The 27375-nt window shown below is 30.7% G+C and overlaps 1 protein-coding gene across 1 annotated transcript; it reads left to right on the top strand.

The window, feature by feature from the left end:
- The first annotated feature begins 11845 nt into the window (after positions 1-11845).
- LOC136969729 (homeobox protein Nkx-2.1-like) lies at positions 11846-21199 on the top strand. Its single transcript, XM_067264011.1, has 2 exons — positions 11846-12355; positions 20096-21199. Exons 1-2 carry the CDS (start codon positions 12025-12027, stop codon positions 20800-20802), a joined length of 1038 nt encoding a protein of 345 aa, XP_067120112.1. The 5' UTR covers positions 11846-12024; the 3' UTR covers positions 20803-21199.
- Positions 21200-27375: the final 6176 nt, after the last annotated feature.

Consider the following 27375-nt stretch of genomic DNA (forward strand, 5'->3'; position numbering starts at 1 on the left):
TACTATAAATATTAAATTAACTTGAACTCCCTTCATGCTAGAGATACATAGTGACCCTTTCCCATTCGCTTTGAGATATGAACCATAACATTGAATCAAATTTCACTTAGGCATATATATATATATATATATATATATCCACCAGTTGCTAGTTCTATATAATTATGTATACATAATTACATATAACTATCAACTATATGCATAAGGTGAAATTTGAAACAATGTAAACTTATCCATCTACTACAATTTATCTGTATAAATTGGATTAAATGGCAATTTATATTTAATTATGGCAATTTTTTCCAAATATTTTTTAGAAATTGGGACAAAATTATACATTTAAGTATTAATTTAATTCGGTTAAGTTTAGATAATTATAGTATGTAAGTTATCATTTTTTAAATCTGAAAAGGATAATTATCTCAATTAATATAAATATTATATTTAAAATAAAATTTAAATTTTATTATTATTATTATTATTATTATAAGGAGTTATAATAATAATTACTTATAATCTCACGGTACCTAATTTTTCCGGTTTCTGGCTTATTCAGATTCCGTTTTAGACAGGTTTTACTGTATATATTCTAATAATATTATTTTTTTTTTATTGTAAATTTAATAATTTATTACATTAAATGATTCCAAGCGAAATTTTTATCATTATTATTCCAGACAAGAAAGAGACCTTTTATGTATAAGATATGATAAAATTCTTGAGACCAGCTTTACTGTATGACTAAGTTTAAGATTTTACTTGACAGCTTGATTATATTTATGAAGTAATTTCTGAAATTTTTGAGGAATTCCGATCAAGATTTTTATGATCTCGATTCTTCGAAGCCTAAGCTAGGATTGTTCGACAATTCTATGGAAGCTGAAGTGAGCCAACAATCCTCCAAGCTTCAAACGCCAGCGGATGATCCTTAAAATATCCTCCTTTTTTCCAAACCAAAAACATGAATCATCAAGAGTTATGGAAGGTATTAGTGGGAGAGGAACATTTTCGAAATCTTGAAAATGATGTTTTCAGTTAGGCATGAAAGAGCTTATTTCTATTTTGAAATCGAAATAAATTATGAATTTGTTAGTTCTTGTACATCATACACTAATTATTGAGCTACAATTGTAGACCTATAAATTCCCACTGTTCTCAGTCTATCTGTCTGTCTTTCCTTAATCTCAAGAACGGAGTTATATAGATGAAAGACGAAACCAGATATTTAAAGATTAGGAGCAGGGGAACCCGATTAACTGTATATGAACTTTCGATACAAATTAGAAGTCACGTTATTTCAATTCAAAATGTTTCCTCTATAAGGAGTTAGATGAAGGCATGACTCCATTGCTAACAGGAAAGGTATGATGTACAGGGGCAAGCCACTGCTAATTCGAGGTGAAGAGCATATATTTTAAATTTAATTAATCAAAAATACGATTAAAAATAGCAGCCCGGCATAGTGACCAGGTCACAATAAATAATTGTTCGTTTATTTAAATCCGTTTGTTTTTAATTTAATTAAAGAATTTATATCTTCATCCCTATGAAAACAAACCAAGCCACGAATAAAATCTTTACATATTGAATATGAATGTAGGCCCTATTAATTATTATATTTTATTAATTATATATATATATATAATATAATTAATATAAAATACCGAACAAATCTTTGATTTATTTATATTAAATTAATCACAATCACAAAACAATGATCAGATATAGTTCATTCTTCTAATTCTTTTATTTAATGCTCTAATTTAAATAATATTTTATATATTTATATAATTCTTTGCTACATATTCCTTTCAGTTCTAACTTGTTAAGCACGATAAATATTTTTTAAAGTATTATTATTATTATAATAGAACTGTCATATTGCATTCTGTTGCTTTGTTTACTCTATTTTTGTATTATATCTCCTCATACAATTCACTCCCTCGTTCTGCCAGAACGATTTTTTTACAAGAAATTCCATTGTTTAACGTCTTTGAACATTGTTCAGTGATCCACGAATTGTTCAATATAAATATCGAGTTTGCTATAGACACTATTGTGTCAATATAAAAGTATTTACTAAAATATTAATACAATGGATGTATTATTATTAATTCTAACTTATTTTCGAATTTAATAACACACATTGTTTTAAAATTTTATTTAAAAAATTTAATATATATAAGAATATAAGTAGTATTTAAATATAAAAGAATTAATATTATAAATACAAAAAAAAAATTGTATTAAACATTTTTTTAAAATTTGTTTAAATTTTCGAGTGCTGCCATCTGGAATTAGAAAAACAAAACAAATTCTTATATTTATAAATTAAATTTTAAATATTTTCTTATGTTAACAACTTCAATGTAATGCGATAATTTTTATGTATATTTTTTATAACGTAAAATTATTTAAATCTTAATAAAATAGCTGATATTATAGGCAATTTTCATTTAACATAATACAAAATTGATTTAAGTTTTAGTAATAAATATTTAATATTTTTATATTTTTAGAATTGCGCATAATTTTTATAAAATTGTGAAACGTTGATTTGTTAAAAGAGAAATTTTCAACCAACAAATATTAGGCTTTAAATAGGCTAATTTAAGATTATAGACTTAAATATTCAATATAAGCTTTAAATGTAAATAATTAAAAACATGAAAAAGTTTTAAGCTGAACAAATAATTTTTTAAAGTAATTTTAATAGAATATATTTTTAAAAATGCTTGAAAAACTTAAAACCACTTTATATTTATTGTATTTTCTAAAACACGAATGGAGCCGATGTACTGAATCGTAAATGCGTATCAATCCGCCACTTTTGGAAAAACTTTTCTGAAATTCAAACGTCATAATTATGACGTCAATAAATTTTTAATAATCTTAAAATTTACTGCAAAAATATCAGAAATTTCAAATAGATTATAACAGTTTAACATATCTTATAATTTTCTAATATATGTTCAATTTATAATATGTTCTATTTCATAATGAACACAGAACTATTTTTCTTCGTATATGCGGACTAATGGACGTAGGCTCTATTCTTACTACGGGACAGATTTTTTTCTTTTTTTTTTAATTACTTGGATTTAAAATATTATAAAAATGCTTTTCATTATAAATATCTTTATAATAAATTACGAGATTTATATCAAATCGCCGAATTTTGAAAATTACGTAAGAAACGGTAATGTAACTTATCCAGGTAATGCACATAATCGAATACTGGCAACAGTGATTTACAGTGCCGCCATCTGGAAGTAGAAATTAATATTATAAAATAAAATAATGCATTAATATTAAACGGTAGTTTTGAATAAAGATATTTTTCTACTTATTAAAAAAATCCACAAGTGCTTTATTTAATTAAATATTCTATTCTATCAAACATCCTATTAAACAGTATTACGAAATTATTCAATGATCATAATTAGTAAAATATGTAAATTTGAAGTTAATTGTACTGAATTTTATTTTATTTTATTTTATCTTTTATTTAAAATAATGGGAAAAAATTCGTTTGTATACATTTTATTTTGAATATTAGACAACAGATGGCGTTACCGAAGATCGCTATGATAGAGCTCAACATGGACCAAAACTTTTACATAAAGATCAGAATAGAAATTACAGAAAATTTTTTTTTGCTATTAATTACTAAAATTTTTATAATCTTGTGAAAAAATATTCTAAAAAAATTGAATTTTATGTATAAAGTTAATTCCTGTTTCATTAAAACGTAAATTATTAGATTTATCCATCAGTTTTGGGTTTATACACCTTTAAGTCTAAAGTTAAATTAGTATATTTTAATATCTATTTATAGAAAATTAGACCCACAAAAATAAGATTAAATAAAAAAATCTTTGAGGTAAATATATTCTTTTGACTATTTAGTATAATTTAATAATGCTTAAAGAATATCAAGAAGTAAATTTAAGGTTATAAATGGTGTAAAGACTTCAGTCTGATTTCTTTCGAATGTATTTTTAAAAAATACAATAATCTGAACAGGTGAGAAAATTTCGGTTTTTTAGGAGCTACTTTGTAGGTTTTTTTAGTCGAAATTTGAATGTGTTTTTTTAAAACCGCGAATAGATTACGATATTTAAGCATGTGTAAATGGGAGAGAGAAAAATATGAAGAAAAGCTGTACTTAGCAAACGGGAAAAGAAGGCCACACAGACAGTGGTTTGACGTCCGGAAGATATGGTGGCATGTAAGTAAACACGGCCCACCCACGTACGGACAATGACTGACCCGCTATCCAACGCGTAAAACAAACAGCGGGTTTGGCATGTCTCTGCACACCTTCTCTACTTTCTAATACTTCCACCTCGCTGCTATTTGTGAATGGCGACCCACCTCCAGTTTAATCCACCGATACATTGACAAATCCAATGCAGTTCGCACTTGTTATATAAATCGCAATTTACGCGGTTTTATTAATTACACACGTGTTTTAATTACATTTATTAAATTTTCTGTTGGGTCAAATTATTCTTTACATATGTTTATTTACGATTATATAAGGGATGTCTAGAAGAAATGAGCGAAAAAAAAAATTGCTTTCATCTAGAATTTGTATAAAGTGCGTGACTTGTTAGTTCAATTATATACACCCCGCTTATAAACCATTACCTAGTTATCGTCTCAAAGCATAAGCAGATATAATAGCTTTAAATTTGACATCTTTCCTAAGCACGATACAATAATTCAACCGTATCACGAATTTTAAAAGCAATGGGCGCATCTCTTTTTATTGCCTGTTTAGTATATCGAGTATTCATAATCGGCTTCTTTATAACTGTAATAAGGAACGAAATCGTTATTTTTTCCATCCTGATAACTTTCGATCAAACATTAGAGCACTCGTCCGGTGCGAGATGCTAACAAACAATGATAATCAAGCAAAATATCATTTAAAATTTCGCATGGCTTTCTCTTATTAGTATAAGCCCGGGGCTGTTTCTTCTATCTTCAAAGTACGGCCTATTTAAAATTACTTCTGGCAGTCAGATCGCCGCACGTATACTAAAAGACAGGTGCAAAGCAAATCAGTAGACCTAACCAATCAGGAGACTGCATTCATATTGATCAGTGGAGCAAGATGCTCGGCCACTGGTCCGTGAACACAACACAGGATGTTGTTTGAGACGGTATTTGCTGCACAAGAAAATTGAGGTTTCTTTACAATCTACTATTTTGTATTTGACACTGATAGGACCTCTTTTGTGATCACTACCACTACTTTAGTTCTTCAGTGATACAGCATCCTTTATTCGATCTATCGGCTTGATAGAATAAGTCTGTACATACATGTTCATTGGCTCATCAAGAATTCTTCTCAATAACTAAGATATAAGCATATTTTTACAACAGTCCATTGACGATTCCAAAAACGAGTTTTTCTCTTGTATTTATAAGTTATTTATATAGTTTAGGACCCGATTATATGTGTATGTATGTAACACATGTACGTGTTTTTAATTTAAAACTTTTACTGTAAGCTTAATTGCCATACACTTGTATAAAATGTTCATTTGTAATTCTTGTTAGTATCTATAAATCCACAAATTTAGTAGAAATTTGCTTTTAATAGGCTACTAAATGGAGGGGAAAAAGAAAAAATCGAAAGTGATGATTTAGCTATTCTATAGTACGGCATGTGAGATATAAAGAACAATAGATTTTTGGATTGAATGTTGTCCAACGAACATCTTGCACTAACCATTATGAAGACAGAGGAATTTCCGAGAGATTTATCGAGAGAAGAGTAGAGACCCACTTGTAAGAGGATAATTAAATTGCGATTAATGTCGTCCATAGAAGAAAATAAAAATAGATCCGATCGTCAAAAACTACTACACTCAATAAAGTAAATAAGAGATTTGTTTAAACACCTCAATTAGAACAATGAATTTGCATTGTGACTACATAAGCCGAAGTCCGACAATAATAATCGTATAAAATGTAAAGTTGGCAAAGCGAGTATTCAGATAAAGTTCCATTTTATAGGGTGTACTTAATAGTCATGCCTGGCTATTGTGTGCACCTTATTGTATTGAGTGTATCGACCAGAAAGGCAAAGAATTTCTGATGTAAAGAAGGTTTGTCCTGCGATGGATTGCTTGAATTCCAGGAGCGCACACACGATATTGATCAATGCAAAAGGAATTCATTACTTCGCTAACCACGAAGCGTTTTTGTCTCAATGTAATTTCTTGTTTATTTTACACTAAATTAGCAAAGTTAAGTTTGAAAGTGTTAAGATTTTTAATATTCGAACCACTGGTAATTATTGATTATTTAAAAAATTGGCCATTAATAATCAAGATTTAAAATAGAAAAACGTATTTAAAAATTGTTTTATTCCGAAAAAGTTCACGTTATAAATAAGTGTATAAAGCTGTTGTAAAACTGTTAAGCATTAATAGCATTGTGTTCGGATTCTTTCCTCTGTTTTTCTTCAAGTATACTCATCCAGTGCAGAGGCACATTTCAAATAATGCTGCAGGTTAAAATGTATTCTACGTGCACGGGATAGGGAAGTTCGAGCAGCTATTCTGCCGAAAACTCCAAGAGATAATTTCCTTTATCTTCGATATCTATCGCATTAAATTCCACTGTAAAAAGCCTAAACTTATTATACTAAAAAAATTACTTATAATTTATTTTATGCCACGTTTAATAATTATAAATTTATACTAAATATCACATTGTTCTTCACTGAACTATTGTTAGAACGAGAGATGCAAATGTTTTTTCATGCGCCTGTTCTGTTTCCAATTATAAATTTTATGATATTAAAAGTTTATATAACATAACATATACATAACATATATAACATAACATATATATAATGACCTTGTCTTTATATATAAGTTTATTATAATTATTGTGTCTAAGGCTTAGAATCAATTTTGTAGGAATTTAAATTAAAAATACCTTTAAATTTGAAAAGTTTTCGGTAGTTTAATGAGATGAAAACATATTTTTTTTTATTTGCTCAAACTTTTTGCTGTGATTATTAAGTTTGAGTTTCGTTTTATAAGCTGATTTGCATAAACTTTATATAGGCCTATTTATTTCGAATTATTTTTTCGTGATATTTATTCAAAAAGTATAAATGTAAATACAATATATTATCAATAAATTTAATATTATCCCCTAAATATTACCTTGTGTTAATTTCGGGGATGGTGTTGTCTTGCCCAAATAGTACCATAAATATAGAATAAACAAATAAGTTATTTAGTAAAATTATTATATAATTTTATAGGAATATGTCTATTAAATTAAATAACTTAAGTAGATTTTTTAAATAAATTATGAGAAATTCTACAAATTTAAAATTAAATATAATTAAGGTAACATATACTCTGATAGAAGGAAATACGATAAAATTTATTAAGGAAAGTTCATATTATGTTTACAATAAAAGCTATCAACAAATAATTACAGTAAGTGTGACGTGTTAATTCGTCATTATGCACATCAAATTACGATCTCGGTAGACGTTTGTTTATTCTTTTACGTAAATAGATTGACTAAAACGATAGTAACCGTGAATTTTCCTAAGTTTTAAAGGACATTCTGATAAAACATCGTATCTAACGCATATAATAAAATCAACAAAATAAATCAAGTGTATTAAGTGTAAAAATGAAATAGATTTATGATATAATTAGACGTATGCTTTTGGCATTATTGGACAAATACGAAAATTGATACGATATTAACACGAAATTAAGATTAAAATATGATAAAATAGATTTACGTTGAAGAATAAACTTTAATTTTAAGTATATACAAGCCTATATGCTTCACCTATAACGTTAGAATAAGAATTTCCCAAAGCATAGAAACATAAATCTAGGTCATCCTCAGGCAAATTTTTCTGCTGAGTAGCCACATAAAATTCTGAAATGGGAGTTAGACATTCGAGGAATAGATAAATGCTGTGTGGATTAAATTGAATAATATATATATATATATATATATATATATATATATATATATATTATATATATATTATATATCCACATTGTTAAAAACGAATTATGAATCGTCTAAACTAATAAGTTTATTTCGCATAGATAGATATTTTGTAAAAGTCTATCATTTTTTAAATTAAAACTCCAGTTCAGTAGCCGCATTAAGTATTGCTAAGAGCACATAAAATATAGAAAGATGTGTGGATCGAAGCTCATATTTTGGTCTGGTCTAAGTTAGATCAAATTCGAAAAACATTATCGAAGATTTCTTAAATATAATGATTTCAGTTAAATATTTCTCGTATTAATAGGCTCATTAAATAGATGAACAGAGAAAGAATTGTGCTATATATATGTTACAGGCCTGATATTATGAATGAATGTGTCGTTTCTTATTTGACTAGGAAATAATTTGTTTAAAAGCCAACTTATATATTTTAATTTTTCTCTATTAAAATATATTTAAAAAGGAATTTTCACACAATTATTGTAAATATCTATTACTATACCTGGAAAGAGAATAAGTTATTTAAGATCTCTTTTGTGATATTAAGATTCTATGTGTACTGTACAGTACCTGTGTAGGACAATCTATAAGTTAAATTTATTGAATAAAAATCAAAAAATTATTATAAATATTATTTGGCAAACTTATAAAAAAGTTAATCATGTGTATTAAAGTATTTTCGGAATTCAGAAGATAGTTTACAATTCAAAACCCGTAAGCAACGGAATTCATAACATCTGTTTATAGGCAAACTAGGATTCATTTTTCATTTATGAGCTTACAGGTGGCTAAACTCAGAAGGCATATTTAAAACTAAAGTAACCATTATGTGGAGGAGCTTTCGATAGTCATTAGTGACTATTGAAGTGACTATCGAAACTAATGACTGTCCAGCTCCTCTACTGTTTACTAATGATAAGCCTACTCGAAAATTCCATTAGCTTTGATATTTTCTTGTTTTCTTCATTATTGTTGACAGTGCCTAAACATTAGCTGTCGCTCGTCAATAATTTGCTTTTATCTCTTTAAAATATCAAAACGTGTCCATCACCTAGAATCATGTATTTATTCCTTTTCGATGGACTTATATCGCTCTTTAAAATCCTTAATATATCGTCGAATTTATCCGAGTCTCACATATAAGATAATTGTTTAAGCCCCTATCATAAATCAAAAGAACAATCTCCATTGCTTCGATGATTAAATTTGTTAAGGTTTCCTAATTAATTATTCAATTTCTGAGTTAGTTTAACAATGTTCAAATGTCGAAAGAGCTTTATTTAGATTTAATAGAGCTCAATAAGTAAATAATTCTTAAACCACTCGACTTTGTTATTTACTGAACTCTAAGGATCAAGGATCTTAATAATTGTCCCACCTTTTTTTATTTCAAAGTTTATTCTATTCTCTCTATTAAATGAAATATTAAAGCGTAAAAAATATTAATAATTTGTCCTATTTTCTAATACATGAAACGTATAAAATATTTTGAGAAATAAGTTTAAATAGAACGATGGGAAAATAACAATAACTAAGAATGGGAAAAGTGTATTGAATTGATCTGTTTAAGCTATTTTAGACACCTCCAAATTCTACAAAGCCTTACACAGTTTACGAAAATGTAATTAAAATTTAATTTTAAAAAATAACGAGTATAAATCATAAACGTTTGATTAGAAAATAATGAATAGTGATATATTTAGAGAGACGAAGCTAAGCGTGCTCTTCTAGATCAGCAAGCAGAAGCAGATAGAGACATCGGTCACTCCCTATGTGACTGTGGCAAATCACCCGTGGTGTGAGCTTTAGACCGAATAATCGGGGGAGGAAGTGTAACAAGAAGCTAAAGCTTACAAAACCGGCTATTTAGCCATGTCCCCCGAGGCCAAGATTTACTCCTCTCTAATACGATTTAAAGTAATAGAAAACACACAAAGTTAACAAGAATAGCTTTATGCTACAACTTTGCTTATCTTCGCCTCTAACATATCTTACAGGACACTTTTTCTTATGTGTTAATTTCATAAAAATATTGAGAAATTATATTCAATATATGGACTTAATTATTAAATACTTTTAGAGTTCAAACTTATGATTCAACAGTAGACTTTTACTCCTTTATTATATCAATATTTGCATTTTTGATAACCTAAACAGATTAATTTATAATGAACACATAATACTAGTTTTATATCAAAAATATTAATTTAACAAAAGAATTGAAAAAAAGTCTATCGATAGATAATTTCAGATATAAATTTTCTCATTTTATACTTGCCTAAATGATTTATAATATAATTTATTTTAAAATTTTAACAAGAATAACATCGCTCTTAAGTTTTATTTATTTCTTATCTTTAAGTAATGTGCATGAATAAGATATTTTTTAAGTACATTTACGTTTATATTAACGGATAATTACTCCAGCTATTTCATACGTTTATACTCGATACTTTTACTATTAAAGTCAGCCAAGGTGAAGAAGAAGTTGGAAGAAGGGGAGCTGATATATTGACGTAGCGCAAGAGCGAAAACTGGTCACCCCTCAAGTCTAAAGTATCCTTAACTCCTATAACACTTTCGGGGTTACCTGCGTTAAGGTTTCCCATCCACTTTGACAATGGTGCTTGTGGTTGAGTGAAGAGCCGCAGATGTGATTCTGAAGGATTCGCGATCTGCTGAACAGTCAACTAGGCCTATACTGATTCCTTTCCAGATCTGAAAAGATCGAATTTAAATATCCGGCAGTATGTTTGAGTTAAAGAAACTTCTTCACAAACAATATTATGCTCTGTCCCTTTTATCAACTTTTTTTATATTTTTTTTTATAATGGCCATTTGATATTGTGATATTGTGTGGCGAGGATACCAAAACATTCAATAGACTATGTGAACGTAACCACTTTAAAAATAAACTTCGAATTACTCGTATAAATATTAAACTTTTAAAATAAAGCTTAGACGTTCTTAGAAATAAATATATTACATACGAAAATAATAAAACAGAGAAAAAATTATGTATTATTATTAGTATTATTATTTATGTACAGTACTGTATATTTAATAAAATTAAAATAGCCCTATATCAAATGTAAAATGTGCCTTTCTCTTCTTGGTCAAACGATATTTTAATAGATTTTAAAAATTATTTTATAAAATTGTATCTAAAGAAAGTTAAACTTTGGTTACTTCGTGTATTTTAAAGTATTTTATTTCAAAGTAGAATTTATAAAACGTTACACAATAAAGCTTCTTTCAATGAAATAGAAAATTTTATAAGTCTAACTTTTCTAAAACTAAAAAGTAAATCATTTATCATTTGAAATCAACATGTATCTATAACATTATAAATAATTTAATTACTCTTCTTAAAAATTGCATAATTGTATCAATATAAGGCTGAATAAAACGATTGGAATGTCGAAAATGGCAGTTGTTTAACGGATTATTTATGGTATTAATGTATATTTGGAGATGGTCCGAAAGTTAAAGTTAAGTTTCGATACTTTAATTGGGTTAATGACAAAAGCGGGAAGAATATTATTTTCTAATCATAAAACAAAAGTAAGAGAAGCCCGTCCCAGAAAGAAAGCAACCGGTGTATAAACACCCAATTAAACTAGTAGGCGTCACGTAAGACGACCAATCAAACAACGCATTTAGAATGAAGCGCGCTAGCCACTCCCCTCACCTCCACCCCGACAAAGCTAAGTTTTATCCGTTTGTAATAAAACAATTGAAGCATTTTAATGGAAAATTTGTCTGTTCTGACAAAGATTGGTAAGCACAGAGGACAAGAGCGAGATACGATAAAGTCACAAAACTCGGATTAAGTTTGTTTAAAGGCGCATGCGCTCGATTGGAGCCTTTAGCCATTGGCTGGTGCACGGTTGGCGGGCTAGCGAGCATCTGATGGGTCGGTGAAGTACATCACCAGTAGTACTAGGCTGTAGTAATAAGACGTACGTGCCGCCAGGCACTTAGCCCAGTGACTGTTGTCATCAAGCCATGTCAGTGAGTCCTAAACACTCAACCCCATTTTCCGTGACCGATATCCTAAGTCCACTTGAAGAGAGTTATAAGAAACTTGGGGACAATACAGTTGCTGTCGGACTTGCAACTTCACTTGGAAATTCTGTATCATATCGTACTAGTCAGCCTCAAGCAACTATGAACGTACCTGTGACAAATCCTTACATGCATGTACCTCAATTGTCTCACCCCAATACATTTCCGTCTCAGTACTGTAATGGTACGGAAATATCGGCTCATTACGGAGATCATATGAGACAGACGGCACCGGGATGGTACAGTACCACTCCTGATCCAAGATTTGCCAGTAAGTATTCTTGTGACGTCATTTTAGTCATGTAATTCTGTTCCGCAAAGGGTGCTCCAGTATGAGTGCGGGTGAGGTAATTCCTTTGAGGAGTTCTAGAGGACCACTCTGCTAAGTCCTAGAGGGTTGCTCTTAGCCGACGATGTAGACAATCACTTCACACGTCCTCTGACCCCTTGACATGTCATACTAAGAGTAGATGGTCACTTTTGTCTACTTGGAATAACATTTTTTTAATTTTTGATCATCTTATCTAAACAGCTCTTGTCCCAAGTCGAGGATTTATTCGAGAAACTTTCCGTACGCTCTTTTGCCTCTCACCTTTTCCACTTTTTTAAACCAAGTTCTTTTTCAAACTGTTGTTGTGTCTCAATTCGCCTGAAAATTCTTTCGTTAGGCATAACACCAGTTTCTAGCATTTCATAACAATCCTTTTATTCCGAACATCTCTGAAAGTTACTTTGCTTCGGTTCTTTTTGCTTTTCTCAACAACATTTAACACCATAACACAAGTTTCTATTCGTTAATTTTAAATTAGAGTTCTTGTTGAACAATGTATTGTTCATGCAGTTTATTTCGTAATCTTTATATTTTTACATAATATTTTTAAATTAAATATAAATTTGACGATGTCTCGAGTGCAATGATTCAAGATTTAATTCGCAAAAAACTTAACTGAAGACACTCCTTAATAATTTTATCCTAATGTTTCAGTTTCTCAGTCTTTCTATCCACGTTTCTTTTAATTATACAAAGAAATAAGTAATTTTTTTATCATCATAATATTCCTAGAATTCACTAATTATAAAAAAGAGCAGATTTAATTCATGATATAGTTTTTTTAATCCAGCGAAAGTTACTTTAAAATTCGCTTAGAATTGTCTTCCGAATAGGACTAATCTCATAGATTAGAATGGATTAAACACTTCGCGGCGCAGTAGAAGTGCTGTGATTAGTTGGATTGTTTTGTATACCTGATTAGAGGCCTAAAAAGATCCTACTTAATAACATAGCTCATAATATACTTTATTAATTTATAACAAATTAGAAAATGTTGCCATTTCTTGATACTTCAAGATAATTTTTGAAGCTGTTTATCGATTTTGATGAAAACTAAATCCTAATTTCCGTTAATTATTCAAATTAGGAACTATGTCACTCTCTGCATATATTGTTTAAGTCCATCGAAATTATTAATTTTCGATCAAAGGCAATATAAATAAGTTTAACAGAGTTAATACTAAAACGTAATATGTCTTTTTTAAAAATAAAAAAGAGAGCGAGAGAGAGAGAGAGAGAGAGAGAGAGAGAGAGAAAGAGATAAAAGGCTGAATTTTGGTAAGTAAATCTGTTTTATATTCTTACTGAACATGAATATAGCTTTCTCTATTAAGGCTCAATTGTATTATAGAATATCTAAGTCAATGTTAAAGATACAGATCTATAGTCTAAACCTTATTGATGTCATCAGGATAATTTCTTTCATACAAAAATTCGATTTAATCGTTAATTAAACCAGAATATAAGATTATCTTCAAGTTTATTGGGTCCGATTTGCACTTCGCTCATGAGAGACCGATAGGATATTTCATTTCCTATGAGGTGCACGTCCCATTAGAGTACAGCCTAGTTGTGAAGTGGGGACTGCGCAATCTGGTGGATGTTAGTACTGCAGGCATCTTGAACAAATATTGACTAGGGGACCAGCTGCCGTACCACACAAACTGCGTCATCTCCTTAAAACAAACAGGAACAGCCAAACTTGGAAGACAAGAAGATTTCTCTTGGGCGGTTAGTCGATCAGAATCTTATATACATAATGTCACTCATTGATTGACAGATTATTATTCGAATATTTTACACTTCAAATTTCTTTATATTTGGGGTAAGAAGCGAAAACAAATATAGATCTATCCGCAATTCATCGAAATCACAAAATCCCATCTTTTCGAACTACATACCACAATTTAATTCCAATGTTTAGAACCCTTAAAAATAGCCTATAAATTATAATTGTAAACCTCTAAGTGTGAATAATTAAGGCAGATAAGACAGAGAGAGATTGAAAATACAATACCAAACATTTGATTTGTTAAGTTTTAAACCTGTTCTCTATTAGAATATTTTGTAATACGCTTAACATTGTTTGCAATGAAAAAATGAAAGGTTTACCTACAGTTTTTTAAATTAAAGATAACTGATAAATATTAAGCAGTTTGAAAATTGTTAGTTAATTAAACAATTTTCTAGAGATTAAAATAAGATTTGTCAATTTGAAGTATCTTTTATTTCAATTTAATCGGTTATTATAAAAATTCAACTCTTATAATGACCTTATGCTGAATCAGGAAGTAGATTACATTGCAAACAAGTTTTTGATACAACTTGATCTATAAAAAAGAAGCATTCAAACTGAATATCCTAAAGTATAATTAAATTACAATATTTTACAACTTTTATTAGATAATCTAAATTGAGTTTGATACAATTTCGTTGATTTAACAATTATCCTAAGGCATTAAAATATTTAACTAGTTCTATAAAGGCCTAAGACTCCTATAGGCCTTTTAACCTTTTAAAATAATATAAAATAAAGAATATATATATATAATTCTTAATAGATTAACTGATGAGATTCAAAGTATTATCGGATATCTGATGTGCAAGTTTTACAATTCAGTTGTAGAGAGAAAGATGAGGGTAGGAAACCGGACCCGCATAGGCTGACATAGATAGGTTTATGTCAATTCTTTGTTACATCAATTGTTTCCTTGAATCATCCTCCTTATTTAAGATTGCGATTTACTGATTAACTCTAATCAGAGATAGATCTATGTGATAAATGCATTTTGCGTTTTCTTAGATTATCGTTCAGTAAATATGTATGTAAAGGGGAAAAAAGAATCTGATTTTATTAATAAAGATAGAGATAAAACATAATTATCTATATAATTTAGGCCTATAGCAACTCCGGTATAGCCTAATCATAACGCTTATATTAATCATTAGATTACAATTATTCTGTTTTAGTTTCCCAATTTATTGCATAATTCGCATGGCAAATAGCCCCAATAATATCTTAAAAATTAATAATAGTGTTAAAAGTTTTATCCGAAATGTCAATAATTATAAAAATTACATAACTAGATTAGTAATAACAATTTCGTTTTGTAGATTATAGAATTTTGTGGATTCAATTTGCTTAATGACCTAAATCTCCATTATATTAAGTTATTTTTAACTGATATTATAGATAGATATGATAGAGAAGATGCTTGCAAGATTTTCATTGAACGTAGCCTATAAATGTTCTTTAAAATTCATTCAAATGCTGAGCATCCCTTTCGGACCTACTCCATAAGAAACTGCTGCTAAACTATGCGTGTTCTACGAAATGATAATGAAAATATTAAAAATATAAGTACGAAATCTTTTAGTTATAACGCAGTTTAGGCCGTTTTGGCTGTCATTTAAACTGATTTTATTTTGGTGTATTGAAGCAACTCCGTTATCTTCATATTAAATTTACAAGGTTAACGATCAGAAATGTTAAAGCCGAGGAAGTGCTTCTACTTTACCCTTTGACAGAAACTGATAGTCCGAGAAATTGGTGTTCAAAACAGTAATTTATGTTCTTATCTTCGTCCGTGTTTTTCTAAACTGCGTTAAATATCTCAATAGTAACTTAGATGCACTCAAAAGAGAAGAACATGTTAATAATTAACGGTTATAAATGACAAGTGTTAGTGAAGTGGTTAGATACACTCAATGACACTTCTCCACTTTTAAAAAGTCTTAATGTTCTAGGCTACTTCACTAAAATATAAAAGTTTGTAAAAAGTGACTGTTTGATAAATGCAACAACACATTGATGTCTTTGTGTAAACAAGACTCATAAAGACACATTGTTAGCGCGGAGATTAAATAGAATAAAATCTTATTTCTCTGTCAACATCACAAAGCACTGAGTAAATGATAGAAAGGGCCTGGTGAGCTCTTGGGTATCTTTAAATAAAATCCCTTCTTACAATCAAGATCGGAAAATACCGAGTTTCGGATGCGTCCAGGTCTCGTGTAGGCCTACGCTTAATTCCAGGCAAAAAATTAGAAAATTTAATCAGTTTACAGATTGCCGAAGACGTAGGCCTAAGTCTATTTTAAAAAAAAATTGGCTTTAGAGTCGAGAACATAAGAATTTGTAGTTGTAATTTTCAAGTTTGGAGACGAGTTAAAAGCTGGATGGATTCGCATAAAAACGAATATTAGCCAATATCGATCAGTTTCGATCAAAGGATTTCCCCCTTCACCATCTTCTAAAATCAACATTAAATTAGAATCTGCAAGCTAATATCTAGAATATTTGCGATGATTCTGTTGGGAGTTGTAGCGATTCTAGCCTAAAAGAAAATTCAATAACGGCAACGAGTCTCTTAAATCGCTACAAATGTTTTGCTTGTAGAATATATTCTACATTTAAAAACGACAACCGTCGAGTTCTGCAATTGATTGATCAGAAAAACCGATAGACAAACTCTTCTAGCTCTTTTACATTTTGATAAATGCCGAAAACGTTGCTAAAATGAAGGTTTTGGCTTAGGGGAATTAATTCGGAGCAGTGTGTAAGTTCAGAAATTGAATAACTCTTAGGCAATGAATGTAGGGGATATGAATACGGGGCGGGGGATTGGATGAGATAACTTAATCAACTTATCAAACACAGCCCACTAACCCTGTGGGTGTATTTAACTTCCACTATCTCTTAATTATGGAGTCCTATCCAATCGGGTGGCGTCCTTGAGTTACTAGATGTCCCACAAGCCAACTCCTGTCCTATCTAGTCGTCGTCAAAACCGATTATAACTCTATATATTGGGAGCTCTAATTTTGCACTGTTTGGCCTCTTCTCTCCAATATAAAGTTGTTTCTCTAAAACGAATCAAAAATTTTCCAATAAATATTATATTTTTCTATTAAATTAAATTTATATCATTTTTTATTAAGGTTATTTTTTCATTTCCGAGCTTTGTTTTAATTTTTATAAGGTTTGGAAGTAAATAAACTAGTAATAGGTTGATAAATATGTAAAAATTAAATATAATTAACGGGTCAATGACATTTTATAGAGCCTTGTAAGAGGGAAAGTGAAACATTTTCATTCTCGTCAGTTCATGGCCTACAACCTAAATGATATTTTGATGGAGTTGTACATGAGCTTACTTTATTTTAGGCTAGTTTTTGTTAACCACGTGGGATTAAGTTCAAAGGGGATTTTAAATAGAAAAATAATTATTGAAAAGGCTGAAAATAGAGCATAAAGTTATATTTCTTGTATGATTTAATAGGCCACTACAGATGCTGAAACGTTCGCTAAGACTAGACCTAAGCAAAAGTACTGCTTAGTAACAAGATAACCTTGCAAATCAGGAGAGAAAACACCTACGCTGAATAAATATGCAAAACTGTCCCTTTTTTTAGTAAGTTTGTTTGCCAAAAACCTACTTTCTTTCCCGTATTTGCTAACTTTTAATCTCATTAAACTCTGTCTCGAAAACAAACATTTTATGTTAATTATTATTTGCTTCTGTTAAAATTTTGCAATCAATTATATAATTTTAAGAGTCCTCATTTTATATGTTGGGAAAAATAAGAAGGCCTGAAAGTAGATATTCACAAAGGCTCCTATGGAAAAGGCCAATTGACATTAACCTTGGCCTGTGTATTGTTTGGCAATTGGTTTTAATAAAGAACATTTTGTGGTAATTCTTTGCATTGCTTTATATTTTGTTTCATTACTCGTAAGGCCAGGTTATAATTTTGATTAAAATTCGATCCCGTAGCCTAATTTTTTCAAGGCCTTTTAAGGTTTTATGTCTTCTAGCAAGATAAACGTTAAAATTTTCTAAAAGTTCTTTTTAAAGGTACCAGAAATTGTATATAAAAATATTATAGAGCGTTATATAAAGATGTTTCGAGAATCGAGATTGCACTTTTTAAAACATAATTTTATAGTAATTAGCTCGGTAAAGGATTACTAGGGTCAAAAGGTCTGTAATACTCATCTGTTTATGAGTTTTGGCAGACGACCGAAGTAAAAAGAAGATGTAAAACAAACATTGTTTGTTCGAAGTCGTCACAGAAGGTAGATTACGTCTGCATTAGATAACTGCAAAGTTGAATCTGATATTCATCTGCTACGAGATGGTCATCGAGGGTCAAGGTATCTTACACTACTCGGGTCACGTTCAATATGCGTGACGACGTGACAGTATGTAAATAGAGGGTATGCGAACGATCTGTCACATTTTGCACAGTTCCACTTACAATCACGGAACAAATAACACGTTCGGGGTTCGGGCGCGGAGCCAAGAATCGACTGTTTGTTTAGTTGCAGCGTAACCACGAATGAATTTTGTCTGTAAGGTTGGAATATTTCAAAAAACATTCCAAACACTACGAACAGCTTTAATATACGAGAAAGTAAACGAAAGACGTTTCCAATCTTTATACACAATTGAAGTTATTTTATCGGCCGAAAACATGTCACATAAGGGCCTATACATTTTTAAAATATAAAATAGCCGAATTTTAAAAGCATTTCTTGTATCGATAAATTACTTTTATCAAGCGATAACAAAAACGACTTTTATCTTGAGAATATTCGATTAAAAAAATAATTAACTTTTTATATTCTGTTTAAAATTATAGGCCTAATTATAAAATGAAATTTTCACATTTATTTACTAACATACAATTATTCAGTAAGCATTTCTTCTCTTTTACTTATTAAATTTGTTGTACTTTTTGCGTTTCGGAAATAATGAACCTCTTCTACTTCCTCTATTCGACTTCCTCTAACGATTAAGATCTTGAGCCTATATTTGATATAATTTCTAATTTCAGCTTTTATATTTTCACGATCTCTAAACGATTTTAAGATATAAACACGTGTAATAACAATATCGGAAACGTTGATAAATTTATCCTCTCTGTTAAAACATAACTCGCCAATTCTAAACTTTTAACGTAAAATTCACACAAATATAAGAAAATTGAATAATAATTCATCAAAATTACACTCTCGGCAAGTTTAGAGTTGCATTAAGAAGGTTTTCATTTGATTAATTTAAAGCATTAGGCCCATACAGGATCCTTTTTTTTAGGCGTGGCTCGTCGATAGACAGGTTGAAAACAAAACTCGAATATTTACGCTGGGATAATAAAATTATCTCCTTATTAAATTTAAAAAAATACTTACGAAATATATAAAATGAATTATTTTATAGATAACTTATATTGTTTATGGCACTTGTAAACAGTTGTAAACTTCAATTAAAATGATAATTTAAATAGATTAAAAATAAAATAAATAATATACAGTTTTTACCAGAAGAAAATTTAGAATCAATTAATAAATAATCTGCAAAATAAAGGCTATTATCGTGTCTTTAGGAACAATCTAGTTAAATAAGGAAGTGAACTTATTTAGAATTAACAAGTTCAATTCCTTATTTTAAAAGGCTTAATAAAATACTCGTGAGAATTAGTTACCTCGATTTTAATAACGGATTAAACTTCTTAATAAGATATTGAATTTATTATACAATGGCCTAAACTTCCATATTGATCTTGAACTTTAATGAAAGAGTCTTTTAAAATGTTCAAGATCGAGAGGAAGAGGGCTCGTTGTACATGTTATGTAATAAAAATAGTGATTATATGGGACTTAAATTTCTTCTTCAGTTACTAGGTTGATGGGATCGTCACCGGGAATGACCATGTCCAACATGAACATGTCGACGTTGAGCGCCTGCAGTGTAGCCGCCGCCGCAGAACAGAAAGCAGCATCGGCCGGAGTTCAATTTCCACTCACTCAAAGAAGAAAAAGAAGAGTTTTATTCACTCAGGCTCAAGTCTACGAACTGGAAAGACGTTTCAAGCAGCAAAAGTACTTGTCGGCACCGGAAAGAGAGCATCTGGCTAGTCTCATCCATCTCACCCCGACTCAAGTCAAGATCTGGTTCCAAAACCATCGATATAAATGCAAGAGGCAGGCTAAAGAAAAGGCAATGGCGGAACAACAGCAGCAACAATCACCGCGTAAAGTGGCCGTTCCAGTTTTGGTCAAAGACGGCAAACCGTGCTCGGCAGGCTCGGGCGACGACGACGGCTCTACTACCGGAGATTTGATGCAGGCTCAACTACAGCATCCGGGTGGACAGGCTCGCAATCCTTCCAGTTGCCTAGCCGATGTGTGTGGTCAAAATACGTCCATTTCGCGGACGCCGTGTTCCGTCACCGCCTCAGCAACCACATCAACAACTCTAGGATGCTTGAACGGAATGGCAAGTTATAGTCAGACGGTAGCAGTCGGAAATTTGGACTTAACCACGGGAGTATCTAACACTATGTGTCCCTCCTATTTACAACTGCAAGGTAGGACATGGTAGATTAGCTTAACTAATCTACTGAACACAAAACTGTATATTAGCTCACCGGACGATGACTTGGAGAATTTGGTTACCGTTACCGACTTCTATAGACTTTTATCAGACCGGATGATGGCAATCATCCAAATTAATGTGAACAGACTTAAAAACGTGTGTATAGTGTCAGTAGTAGTGACTTAAAATCGATCCGAGTGCGGGATCCCGAAATGAACTTTTTCAAAATCTCTATTAGGACAAGGCCATTACTTGACTGTACAGTTAAATGTTTTAAATTAATTGTTCTAATTTTGAGTTGTGTAGTACCTACCAAAGGAGAAAAAAATCCAAGATCGAGGTGTAGAACATTTGTGACTTTGTAGCAGGTAAGAAACTTTCATTCAGTCGTGTTAACAATAAATGATTTGTGTACATCAGGATCATTCGTATTGTCTGATTTTTTCCAACTTTAGAGTTATTCGGTATCAATACCCTTTCACAATTCAAAAGATCAATTTAAAAAATAATATCTTTACTGTATTTAATCTCCGCGCTACGAATAATTAATTATCTTGAAAAGAGCGGAAATATATTGCTTATCTAGCGCTTCTGTTGAAGTGAAACAATATACAGTATAAGACTTAAGGTTCTATTCATCTGAAAAAAATTCGATTGTCGCCAAAGTTATTGCTTTGTGATTGGCCTAAAGGCTGCTGACAAATTTCATCTTCTATTTATAGTTGATTATGCCACATCAAAACGAAAGAGATTTATTTTTCAAAGCCCAAATCGATTACAGAATTAGAAAAGACTGTTCATTAGACTAGTTTAGACATTCATTTTCAAAGTAGACAATGAAAAATTATTTAAAATTCTAATCAAATCATCGTCTTTTATCTTGTGTAAATTCTAGTTCTTTTATCACTCTTTTTTCCTCAACAATTTCGTTGTTGTATACTTTTGAAAGTAACCATTTCGACAAATTCGCCGTAAAGTGTCGTAACGGTGGTACAAAAAAACTGTAAGTGCATGTTGTATTCTCTCCAATGAAATGTAGCCTTTAACAAAATTAATAAAAAAAAATAAATAAATAAATTAGTAAATTGTCTAATAACAACTCGTCGAGCTTGGAAACAAAGTTAGACGAAACAAAACGAACCAGACTACTTTGTCCAATCTACTTTCAAGACAAGCACTTGATAGTGCAGTTGACAAGCGAGACTTGCCCTAGCGAGTGACATTAACATGACTTAATTATTACTTAATGAGGAAGTAGACAACGATTGACAGAAGCTTGACAAGGACCCGCCTGTCATCAGAACAGAACTTCCATTCATTTACCTTAGAGAGTTGCAGTTTGTTTGTAAATGGATTTTCAAGATTAACTAAGATCTTCCAAATATCGCTTTAATCCCAGTGAGCAAATATCGCATCGCCTAAGAATTTAAAATGCAGTTAATTATTTTAAATTCGTGTAATAGCTACTCCGTATTTTTGTCATACGTCGTAGTGCTGTTTAATAAAGTAACTGTACATAATATATGCACGAAATACACCACACATTTAGGATTTTCTTATTAGTTTCAGATATACTCTTACCGAGATGTTTAATTAAACCAAATCGACGGGCATCTTTATCCTCCTCCGTCCAAAACTTAGCAGTTAGTTTCAATATTGACAAAATTCAAACTTAAATGTTTGACAAACAGTTAGTTGAACTTAAAGTTTCGTTCAATATGAATATCGATTGGTTTTGAGAGTTCTTTATTGATGAACGGAATCCGATGAAACAAAGAAAGAAAGCAAAATGCTAGAGGCAAAAAGTATCTTTAAGAGCATCTGAGAATAAAAACGATTTAATTCATTTTCAATCCAAAAACCGAACTTAAAAACGAAAAATCGGATTGAGACGTCGCAAGCTTATTGTGTAGATAAGTATGACATTCACTTACTTAACTGTCACTCGACGTCATCTTTTTTCGCCATGTTTGTCAACATAACTCATTCGATTCTACAATTCTCTACTCATATAAATGTTGAAGATTATCGTCAAAACAAGCTTACGACGTAATTCAACATGGCTATTGAATTCAATTGGATTTCTTCCAAAAATATCGATGCCATCATTCGGTATTAAACTTAAGAAGAGCCTAGCTAAATATTAACTCTAAGCTTTATTACATTATTCGAGAGATTCTTATATATTTCAAAATGCATTTTCTCTATTTCCGATTGTCTTTTCTCCTCCTCGCATCCGATTAATTTTGATCTTCCGCATCTTTCAAAAATTCAACTTCCACGTCTTTATTTTAACGAGATTTATTATTATTTTTTTATTTTTACCTATGCAAAAATATATATATATATAAGCGCTTCGATTTTAACGATAAAATAATGATACTTTAAAATAATTTTGTACGCTCGATGCTAGTTACGTGTAGAAAAATGTAAATTCTTACCTAGGCCTACGTAAACATTTACAGATCGAGTTTTAAATAGATTCAGAAGAACGAATATAGACAACTTATCCTAAATTTCTAAGTGATATTAAAAAAGAATTTCTATTTTAACATCCTGGATTTATCAAAATGTTGCTTCTAGCTATATGATTTCCACAATCACCTAAATTGATATTTATCTATCGATTCACACGTCGGAGGTCTTTATAGCAAATTCTTTGAAGTAACAAAAATTGCACCTTTCCACGTGTTCATTGTATATGCGTATATTCCGCCGAAGTGATTTCTAACAGAAAGGCATAGGACCTTACGCCTGAATCGGATGGTGGTTTTAATGCAGCGATTGGGAGATGTAGGCTTTGGGAATGATCGAGAAACCGTGAAATGAAATGCTTGATAAAGTGTGCCCCCCTCCCAATAGAAAAATCAAACCTATCTACAACAAACACGAGTTAAAGCGATTGCGGTGTGTGTCCAAACACCGCTGCCTCCTCCCCTTCGCATCACTTCCATTAAGGCAATACGTGGCCATGCTTTTTTCTTTTCTCTCCCGAGTTGGGGCTCAATATTTACTTCAGCGGTTATTGGAAATGTCTGTAAAGAGACCGCAAACACCGCTGCGATGAGTTAAGATCTTAATGTAGGGCCTTCTTTGTTGGTTCTGATGATGTTTTCCGCAAGGCCTTCTTTTCATTTATTTTGTGTACTTCCAATAAGAGTATCTCTCTCTATTAAAGGCACAAGACTCGCCGCACAAAATACTTTTACTTTTTATATAAACCGTAAGTCGCTTCTTATCGGTTATTATAAACAGAATCGACTCAATTAAGTTCCTGGTTTATATTTTTCAATTATAAAACACTGACAAGTGTATAATGTTGATTTATTAAATTTAATCAAATTCGGCGAATTAAAAACTTTCCGTTTTTTGTAGGCCTAATCGGAACTTTCAATAGAAGCTAATAACTTACCATGGATTACAATTTCCAAAAGATAAAGTCTACGTTCCATAAAAAGAGTGTAACACTTACTAAAGACAATGATTAACATATTCTACCTAAATTTGATTAGATTCGTTGCTGTTTTAGAGCCTTGCGGGACATATATAAGGTCTTATTTTGCCCATTAGGGGCGGATTTGATCCATGATAGAGTCGTCTAGCACGGCTGAGAAACGGGAATGATGAATGATCCACGAAAAATCTCTAAGATCCGATTCAAATTCTAATCCAAATCCGCAAAGACGAGGGAATCTCTAAGAGTTTCGACAACATATATTTGAAGAATACAAATTTGGATCCATCTGCAGTGACTATATTTTGTTTCGATCTTGATTTCTTGAGTTATACACGTCATTTACTCGTTAAAATTGATATATATATACTTTATTCATAAATAAAGTAGACCTATCAAAGGTCTACCTGATAAAAGTAGACTTTATTTATAAATTGAAAGATCTTGTAACTTCGTAATTCACAATTTTGACTAATAAAATCTAATCATTTCTGTTTCATTCGAATCTATTTAAAAATTTATATTTCTTTTTAAAACTGCAAATAAAGTTTCTTACAGATTAATTATGATCTTGTTTCACTTATAGTAGTGACTAGGCTCAGAAAAGTCTATTTTTTAAAATTATTATTTGACGAAATTCTTTCTAAGCTTCAGAAAAATATCTTCTTCATCTTTCGCTTGTTCTTGGCTTATTATTTACCTTTATAAGCTATATTTTTCCAATTGAAATTCATCGCTGATACAGCTTAAATCTAGCTTAAAGATGTTATAAAAATCGCCTATACGAAACACAGAGCCTGTGCTTCGTATAGCACATAAACTAAAGTTACATCTTAGGGCCTTCTGGCATTATGAGGCATAGGAGTTACGCCTCACATTCTTACACGTATCATTATTTGGTGGAGGCGAAGAGCTTGTTATATTTTATAGCTAAGGGCAAGAACGAATCGAATTCCAACCCCGACGAGACTGAAATGTATAAATTAGAGAAATTCCAATATTTAGGAATTACTTTAATCGCGCAGATCGCACGAAGAAAAAAATAGAAATTAGTTTTGAGTTGTAAATCTAGGGAAGAAATACTTTTGATGCCTTTTCAAAGGACTATAATCTGATAGTTTCGATTACGTTTCAAAGAGAAAATGATTGGAATATCCCCGGAAGAAGTTTCGACAGAGCGTAGTTAAATCTATTCTGAAAGAGTCGTTAGATTTAATATTAAATCTATTATTTTAAAAAAGTAGAAGGGGGATGGTAGAATTTGCTATTTTAAGGAAAAAGCCTTCTTAACGACTAGATTTACCTTTGCCATTTTATTAAAACGGATTAGAAAATACGTAAATATGTATAAGAAAGCGTAATTTCAAGCGAAGTAAAAAAACCTTAAGGAGAACATTTCAATCCTTTTTTTCGCATTCCCCTTCATCAATTTTTCAACACTATCTCAGTCAAATCTTCTTTCTAAAGAAAGATTTAATTTCTCATCCCGACCAAACTTCTCTAGTGCGATTAGATTCTTCACTTCAACCAAATAAAATTTATTACTTTTTCGCCCATAAAAACTCAGTTAGGATATTTTGAAGGAGCGATAGAAGAGTTTATAAGATAGAAGAAGGGAAAGGAAAAAAAGTTAAGTCTTAGAGGAATTAATTAAGTTTTGGCACCGCTTCGTTCCTTGGGATTTTTTTCCGTTTCTTCTCCCTCTTTTGCATGTGGAATGGTAATCCCTAAGCCAATAACAAGGCTTACATTATAGGAAAAGATTGCGCACCTTCTGAAGTGGCACATGATCGAGAGAGATAGCTCGATCCATCTGAATTTCTTTTCAAACTTTGTAAATACACTTCTTAATTAATCGTCATGAATTTTTGGTTTAAGAAAGCGCTTTTATATTTTTTTGACGTCATTAGTCAGCTTTTTATTTTTGGATTGATTTTTTGCACTTTTTTCCCTCCTTCTCTTCTCCTTCTTGTTTTTGGGTCGATAAGTTTGTTTTATGTTTTAAATGAGCGAATCTGCATATGTGTCCGCTGCCAATTACAGAAACGGATAAATTAAAATTTCAACCACTTTCCACGTTTAGACATTATTTTAATTTTTACATTAGTTTATTTCGCTTCGGGCTAAAAAATAATAATATTAAATTAAAAACTGAATCTCGGAATCGCTACCCCTACAAGATGTAACCTATCATGCGTAAAAAATATATTTCCATTAATGTCTTATTAGTTTCATTTTAACTAAACTTTAAAAGAGTTGTATCGCTCTGTAATTAAACCCGCATTCGCAATCAAGTTTAAAGTCTAAATTAAACACGCTTCCTACAAAAATCTCATGCAATTTGCTTTAAAAATAACAATAAATCATTAATATAAATGCATTTAAGCACCCTTACGAATAAGTTACACGTGTGGTGATTGGATAATACTAAAATTTATCTCGTCTACAGTAAAGTATAAACATAAACAGGCCTGTATATTAGATAACTTATATAAATTAATACACGAGCAGCAATGTTTACGGATATATTTAATTTAACTAACCGTCTACGGTTCGTCACTTAATAAAGATAAAAGTAAATTACTTTATCATTCATATTTGATAGCAAATGAGTAAGTCCACAAATACAATTTTCATAGCCAATTTGAATAATAAATTGCGATTTCATATTACATATTATTAATGAAAAGATTTATTTTCTTATTTTTGTTACATTTGAGACATTAAAAAGCATTGAAAGCAGGTTCGAGCTTATTGGGTGCGTAATGATTAAAGGCGAAATACTCGGAAGAAGTTCTTATATTTCTCTTGGATTACGTAATACATAGCTTAAATAATAAAAGCAAAACGTTAATTCAAGCAAAATCAAATTTTCGCAACAAACATTCCAATTTAAAGAGAAGATGGGGCACTCCCCGTCCCTTAGTAAACGGGAAGTGGGGTTTCATTAAGGTAGAGCTATTGAGTTCTGCCATAGAGGGGCGGGTTCGCTTTATCGATGCTACAATGGCACATCAACTAACTGGTGTTACACGTTGATGGATGGTTAGAGCCATGCAACACCCAAATTATGTCATAGTTAGAGCATAGGGCGTGATACTCTAATATTTCACTCAGGAATGTTA

This window comes from Centruroides vittatus, unplaced genomic scaffold (assembly GCF_030686945.1).
Source record: "Centruroides vittatus isolate TY-2023 unplaced genomic scaffold, ASM3068694v2 contig_18, whole genome shotgun sequence".
Lineage (NCBI taxonomy): Eukaryota > Metazoa > Arthropoda > Arachnida > Scorpiones > Buthidae > Centruroides > Centruroides vittatus.